This window comes from Bison bison, unplaced genomic scaffold, assembly GCF_000754665.1.
Source record: "Bison bison bison isolate TAMUID 2011002044 unplaced genomic scaffold, Bison_UMD1.0 scf7180017864527, whole genome shotgun sequence".
In the NCBI taxonomy this organism is placed as follows: Eukaryota; Metazoa; Chordata; class Mammalia; order Artiodactyla; family Bovidae; genus Bison; species Bison bison.
The window spans coordinates 2,225,649-2,233,064 of NW_011495078.1; the positions used below are offsets into that span (position 1 = coordinate 2,225,649).

General features: G+C 55.7%; 1 protein-coding gene across 1 annotated transcript in view; it reads left to right on the top strand.

Annotated features, from left to right (window-relative positions):
- The first annotated feature begins 2,831 nt into the window (after positions 1–2,831).
- Positions 2,832–7,416, top strand: part of RAB20 (RAB20, member RAS oncogene family) — a 31,230-nt gene continuing 26,645 nt past the window's right edge. Inside the window, exons 1-2 of the mRNA XM_010831457.1 lie at positions 2,832–2,878; positions 3,137–3,454. Of these exons, the coding sequence (XP_010829759.1) occupies positions 3,283–3,454 (172 nt within the window). The 5' untranslated portion in view covers positions 2,832–2,878; positions 3,137–3,282. The remainder of the gene's footprint in view (positions 2,879–3,136; positions 3,455–7,416) is intronic.

The following is a 7,416-nucleotide window of genomic DNA, read 5'->3' on the forward strand; positions in this document are numbered from 1 at the left end:
AACTCCCGATGCGTGTTTAACCCCTAACCTCATTCTCCAGAAACTTCATCTCTGCAAATGTCCTGCTCATGACTGCCCCCTGCATCCATCCCCAGGCCTTGCTCCCTCTGCCCCTGCTCTGTGTTTCTCCACCAAACATTTCATCACCATCCAGGACACTCTGTATTTTGCTTGTTTATTTTGTTGGCTGTCTTCCTCACTGCTCTAACCTTAGGTCAGGGCTCAGAGCTTAGTTCTTACCCACCGAACAAAAACATGTAGATAGGCAGGGGTTTTTTGTTTGCTTGTTTAAGAAAAGAGGAAAGTAGTTTAAAAGGTAGAATTGTCCCACAACAAAGTACCTATAAACTCCCAAGACACTTTGCAAATCATCAGAAGCAACCACACTATTACTCCTTCTACTGTAACCGTGACAGTCCCAGAATTCTTCACATGGCATCTCATTAAAAAGGAGCTACCTAGTTTTCTGGGCCTTGGGCACCCTTCATCTGAGCAATTGGAAAAAGAATTACCCTGTTAGGCCAGTGGCTTAAGTGCAGGCAGAACAAACATTGGACTTGGCAGGAGAGTAGCTAGTTTAAACAGACTTTTAACCTTTTAACTTCTTCCTCAGTCATGCTTCCCAAAGAGGAAAGAGGCAGCTGGCAGTCTTTAAGGCATTTTTTTTTTTTAAGGAGTGGTTGAAATTTGATATGGAGACATTCTCCTGGTTAAATTTAGTTTTTCAGAGTGCTGGACAAATTTTTGAACAAACTTTCTGAGTGAATTCTATGTTCCAGGTAGAATTCTATATGTTGTGTGTGTGTGTGTGTGTGCTTAGTCATGTCTGACTCTTTGAGATCCCGTGGACTGTAGCCCACCAGGCTCCTCTGTCCATGGGATTCTCACTGGAGCAGGTTGCCATTTCCTCTTCCAGGGGAGCTTTCCAACCCAGAGATTGAACCCTGGTCTCCTGGGTCTCCTGCATTGGCAGGCAGATTCCTTTCCCACTGTGCCACTGGAACCATCCCTGCTCCTCAAAACCGGCTCAAAATACATCAGTGTTTCAAATGGAGACAGCATTTAGCAAACCAACACATTTATTTAAACACACACTGACTGAGTGGGGACTGCCTTCCAGTTGTAGGTACTGGGAAGATGCCAGAGAAAGTAAACAAAAGACCCAGCCTCCACCTGGAAGGATGGGACGGGGCTCAGGTGGGAGGGAGTTCAAGAGGGAGGGGGTATATGTACACGTACGGCTGATTTAGCAACTGCACAGAGGCTGATTCGCCTGTTGTGCAGGAGAAACCAACAGGACACTGTAAAGCAGTTATCCTCCAATTAAAAATAAAAAAACCCACCTTCAGGGACTCCTGACCCCATGTCTATTGGATGAGGGAGCTGCCTGGAAAGGTGCGGTGAGCTGGTAGGATGCAGAATTAGCTCCCTGTCCTAGGGAAACATACACCACCAGAGGACCTGGGTGTGGAGCCCAGCCGGCAGTGATGTCTGCCTGGAACCCCTCGTGGCCTCACCAGGATGGTGAAGTCACCCACTGTGCCCTGACCCTAAGCTTTCTTGAGCAGCTACTAGCTGCGCGATCCTCTTCAGGCCACAGAGTGGTGAACAAAACGGACACAAAAAGCCCTTCCCTCCTGCAGCTTACTTCCCAGAGAGGGAGACTGCATAGAAGGTCAGCAGTACACCCTTATTCAGTTCAATGCAGTTGCTCAGTTGTGTCCGACTCTCTGCGACCCCATGGACTGCAGCACGCCGGGTTTCCCTGTCCATCACCAACTCCCAGACTTTGCTCAAACTCATGTCCATTGAGTCGGGGATGCCATCCAACCGTGTCATCCTCTGTCGTCCCCTTCTCCTCCTGCCTTCCATCTTTCCCAGCATCAGGGTCATTTCCAATGAGTCAGTTCTTCGCGTCAGGTGGCCAGAGTATTGGAATTTCAGCTTCAGCATCAATCCTTCCAATGAGTATTCAGGACTGATTTCCTTTAGGATGGACTGGTTGGATCTCCCTGCAGTCCAAGGGACTCTCAAGAGTCTTCTCCAACACAACAGTTCAAAAGTACCAATTCTTCGGTGCTCAGCTTTCTTTATTGTCCAACTCTCACATCCATACATGACCACTGGAGAAACCACAGCTTTATTAGGGAGCAGTAGAAAGTAAGCAGTTAGGGCCACGGAGGGATGGAGGGCGGGAGAGGGACTCCAGAAATCGGGGGTTGGGGCTCGCAGTGGGCAGTGACCAAGGGCAGAGTTCGGGCTTGCGGGGCAGAAGCCGGGCAAGGCCGGTGCTCCTCGGGTGAGACGCCCTCACACCCCGCCTCCCGTCCGCATTTCCGCGCCCCCGCCCCTCCTTCTTCAGAGAACCCAGACGGCGGGGCCTCAGCAAACACCGCCCCCGGTGTTCACACTGGAGCACCGCCGGCGTCTCCAGTAAAGACCCGATCAGCACAACTGCCAAAGTCAGACGTCCACTCCGAAGTGAAGTGGCGACGGCGGTCCTCGTCTCGCTCTGATCTACAACAGCACAACCCGCTTCTCGCCAAAGTGAGCGAAAACGACACCCGCCAGGGGCCCGGCAGACAGGCGGAGGACCGGTCCTCGCGGACGGTCACGGCCACACCTGCGCCTGCGGAGGAGGAAGCCAGGTGCTGGGGCCGGAGCCCGCCCCGCGCCGGGACGCCTGGGTCAGCAGCCGGGCCGCGCCCCTGCGCTGTGTCCACCCCGGGACTCGGCTCTGCGTCCGCCAGCCTTCCCACCTGGCGCCCCCACCTGCCCCGCCCCCCCCAACCTGCCCGGGTCTTCCGAGTGCAGCCCGCTGGGGGAACGAGCGCGGGGCCGGCCAGAAGACAGGTCCACCCCGCCTGGCGGGCGGCAGGTGAGTGCCCTGGGGGTCGGGGAGAGGGCGGGGCCAGCCCGGGGCGTGGGCCGTCAGGGGCGGGGCCAGCCCGGGGCGGGGCGGGGCCAGCCCGGGGCGTGGGCGGCAGTGGTCAGCCCGGGAGTGGGCGGTCGGGGGCGGGGGCCGACCGCCCTGGGATCCCGGACTGGCCGCCGCCGGCGGGACACCTAGGCGGGCGTCGGGCTGGGTCCCAGCTCCGGCCCAGCGCCTAGCCGCGCTTCTCTCCCGCGTTCCCAGGCGTCCGGAAGGGAGGGTTCCCGAGAGGCTGCCTCTCTGTCAGTCCCGGGTCAGAGTAGCTTCGGGGCGTCCGGCGGATCCAGCCGCGCACCGGGCGCACGGGCCAGGAGGGCGTGGGGGAGCGGAGAGGTGTCCCCTGCGGGAAGATGAGGAAGCCCGACGGGAAGATCGTGCTTTTGGGGGACATGAACGTGGGCAAGACGTCGCTGCTCCAGAGGTACATGGAGCGGCGCTTCCCGGACACGGTCAGCACGGTGGGCGGCGCCTTCTACCTGAAGCAGTGGCGCTCCTACAACATCTCCATCTGGGACACTGCAGGTGAGGGCGGGGGCTTCTAGCTGGAGAGAAGCGTCCCTCAGGGCAGGGGTCCCCTAGGGCAGGGTCTCCTGGAGCAGGGGCCCCCAGGCCAGGCGTCTGCTGCCCCACGCTGGGTCCCTCCCTTGCTCTGCAGGTAACCCCGTCGTCTGTATCAGGCCCCGCCTCACGGTGTGCGGCCACCCTTGGCTCCTCTTTGTTCCTACTTGACTCCTCTGCTGGTTGGAAAGCTGAGGATTCAGCCACTGGGTACATCTTAGCAACATTCCAGGAAAGCACCCTGGGCCCCAAAGAGAGGACCGCTGGTGCCTGCTTATGGAGCGCCCAGCCCGGCCAGCTGCTGGTAACCGGAGGCACTGAAGCCCTCCCACCAACAGGGTCTCAGTCGCTGTCCACAGCCACCTTGAGGGGTGAGCAGAGCTAGTATAAACTGCCTCTCCTGACAGAAGAGAAAACGGAGGCCCTGAACCTCCCCTGAGGGCTTAGGTGGGAAGCAGAGCTCAGGTCCCCTCCCTCAGTGCCAGACGTGTCTGTATTTTCCACTTATCATCGCCATCGTCAGGGCTCATGCATGTTTTGGGGCTTTGAAGTGATTTTCTGCAGAAGCATTTTGAAGATAGCCATTTGATTAAATTCCAGGAGATAGTGGAGGACAGAGGAGCCTGGTGTGCTGCAGTCTATTGGGTCACAAAGAGTCGGAGATGACTTAGCGACTGAACAACAATTATTTTAAGTATGTGTAGTATATTTGTGGTTTTTAAAAGTAGAATACATCAGCGGATCTTGACTCAACCTTTCAGTTTGTTAACTCTGTGTAGTTACACTGACATGAGTGTTACAATAGAATGTATTTTCTTCCCCATGAAAAAGAATAAGATCCCACAATAAGTAAGCTGTAAATTAGTATGATGCGTTTTCAATGGGCTTGACTTTTTAAAGCCTGAAACTTCAAGGTCTGACTTTTTAAATATCTGCACTTTAAAAAGTGACATTTACGCTGGAAGTTCCTGTGCAGAATTTAAAAGTTGCCAACTTGGGTGCACCAGTCTGCTGAATAAGCAAGAATATAACTCATCCTCTATTTAAAACTGAATTAATGATGGCTGCTTTCCAACGTCTGCCCCTCCTCCCTCCCTCTTGCTTTCTCTTGGCTGTCTTTTTTGTTGTTAGAGTTGTTAACATCTTGACTAATTTGTTTGCAAACATGCTGTGAAACGCAGCGTCTCCCATCTCCCGGGTACAAGTGCACCTCCCTTGCTCTTTCTCTGCCTCCAGGCTGCAGAGTGAAGTTCCTCTGAAATCCTTTCCTTAGCTGACTCTCCAGCATTAAGCATTTGGTAGCAATGGAACCAGAGCTCTAGAAATCAGACCAAGTTAGCATAACTTGTCTGTGTGTTCTGCATGAGGCTGGTCCTGAGGCCCGTTTGGTTGGTTGACTGGACCTCACTGCTGCCTTGGTTTACACAAGGCTAGTTCAGGATCAGTGCTGGGGGACCCAAACCCAGAACCCAGCTGCGGCTGCCATTAGAAGCTTTTACCACATGCGCGGTGTTTCTGGAACAGGAGCTGACTGTTTGGTGTCAGAACAGGCATCTTGGCATTCAAGGTTTGAAGAAGTAATGTCGATCAGCCACTTTCTTCTTTGGTGCTGAGGACATGTTGTAGCCAGAATCTTTACTGTCAGAGGATTTTGTAATAAGGCTGATGAAATGTCCTTGGTGTCTGGTTGGGCTCCCGGGGGCAGCGACTCATTTCCTGGCTGCCTGGGAAACCTGCCTTCTTCCCGGAACCCCAAGTGTGACCTCAGCTGGGCCCCCGGGACAGTGGAATGCCGGGATCTGTGGGCACATTTCTGATCTCCTATATACACGTGTTCAGGGCACCCGGGGCTAGGAGTCAGCGGTCACACAGGCCACCTCTGTGCCTGTGGGGTTAGGGAGACTTCGAGGGAGAAGGCATGTATGACTTTTTGCCTTTTAGGTAATCCTTGTTGGAGATGCAAAAGTTTAACTTCTAGGAAAGCCCCTCTTTTTCCTCCTTTTGCCTTGCCCTTAAAGTTTCTTTCGACCCCACCCTGTCTTCTAAGTTGCTTTCATTTTAATTTGTGTAACTGAAGCAGAAGGGTGAGGACCGGCTGGAGGACACCTGGTTTTATCACCATTCTCAGTCACACGGGGTGGGCGGGTGCTGAATAATGAAACTGATAGGGAGGTGTCAGAGTTCCTGTTCCACCTTGGCATGTCCTTCCGACAGCAGTCCCTGCTGGCATCCCGAGGCTGCCAGCAGAGGGGTGTGTGGGGCAGAGCGGGGAAAGGAGGTTTGCTGGGTGGCTATCAGTTGGCACGGGGCTCCTCTGGAGGGAGTGGCACTGTGGAGACGGGGCTGGAGCTGGTGGAGATCACGCAGGACCAGGCTTTGTCCAGGGTCGGCACTCCATGGGCTCCAATTCCAGCAGAGGGGAGAGGCAGACAAGGAAATGCATATCGTGTCACATTGCATCACTGTTCCGGAGAAAATGTGGCAGGACGATGGGAAACTGAGCAGTGAGCCCGGGCAGACCCCGCCAGACGCCTGCCAGAGCCCAGCGCAGACCCTCCTCCAAAGTCCAGGCTGAGCCCACCAGAGCCCAAGCAGATGCCCGCCAGAGCCCAGGGCTGACCCCCCACTAGAGCCCAGGGCAGACCCCTCACCAGAGCCCAGGCTGACCCTGCCAGAGCCCAAGCAGATGCCCACCAGAGCCCAGGGCTGACCTCCCACCAGAGCCCAGGGCAGATCCTCCACCAGACACCAGGGCTGACTCCACCAGAGCCCAGGCTGACCCTGTCAGAGCCCAAGCAGACCCCGTCAGACCCCAAGCAGACCCCGTCAGACCCCAGAGCAGACCCCGTCAGATCCCGGGACTGTGCTCCCTCATTTAGCTCTCCTTCCTCCTTCCCCAGGCCTTGGGGTGGGTGGTAGCTGACTCCTGTTTGAATGCACCTGAAGAGCTTTCCTGACCCAAATCTGCTTTGCTCCAGCTCCTAGTGACACACCCCGGTTTCCACCCGGGAGTCCCTGCAGTGCCCTGACATCCAGGGCCTGCCTGTCGTCTGTTCATGCAGACGGGGCTTGAGCGGCTTTTCTCTTCCGCGTTCCTGACTTCCTTCTGAGCCCTGGCCAAGTTGTTAACATCTGTATTTCTAACAGTCCGTTCAAAGGTAGGCTTCCCAGGTGGCTCTAGTGGTAAAGAACCCATCTGCCAGTGCAGGAGACGTAGGAGACTTGGTTCAGTCCCTGGGTGGGGAAGATCTCCTGGAGCAGGAAATGGCAACCCACTCCAGTGTTCTTGCCTGAAGAATCTCATGACAGGGGAGCCGGGTGGGCTACAGTCCATGGGGTCGCCAAGAGTCGGACACAACCGAAACGACTGAGCACGTGTTCAAGGCGATCTAGGCCCTTCCCACCGCGTTCCCGAGTTCGCCCAGGCTCCGCGATTGCCCAGTTCCAAAGCCACTTCCACATTCATTGCAGCGGCGTCCGACTCCCAGGATCGCTTTTGGTTTCCTGCGGCTGTTGTAGTAAATGACCACAGACTTAGTGGCTTAGAAGAGCAGGTGCGTCCCGGATGGGTCTCACTGGTTAGAATCCAGGTGTCAGGAGGTCTGTTCCTCTCCAAGCCTCCAGGAAGGACTGTCTTCCCTGCCTTCCTGCCCCCGGGGCCCGCCTGCACCCACGGCTTCCTCCTCCTCTGTCTTCTAGCTGGCATGTCTGGTGGGGCCCTTCTCTCCTCACGGCCCTTGAACCCTGACTGTCATGCCCCTTCCCGTATCTGAAGGACCCTGTGATTACCCTGGGCACGTCCTGGTCATCCAGGGACGTCTCCTCATTTAGGGTCGGCCATTTGGCCGTATGGATTTCTGTGTTTAATACGGCGTGTTCACAGGCTCCAGGCCTGAAGACGTCTTGGTGGGGCGGGGGGCGGGGGG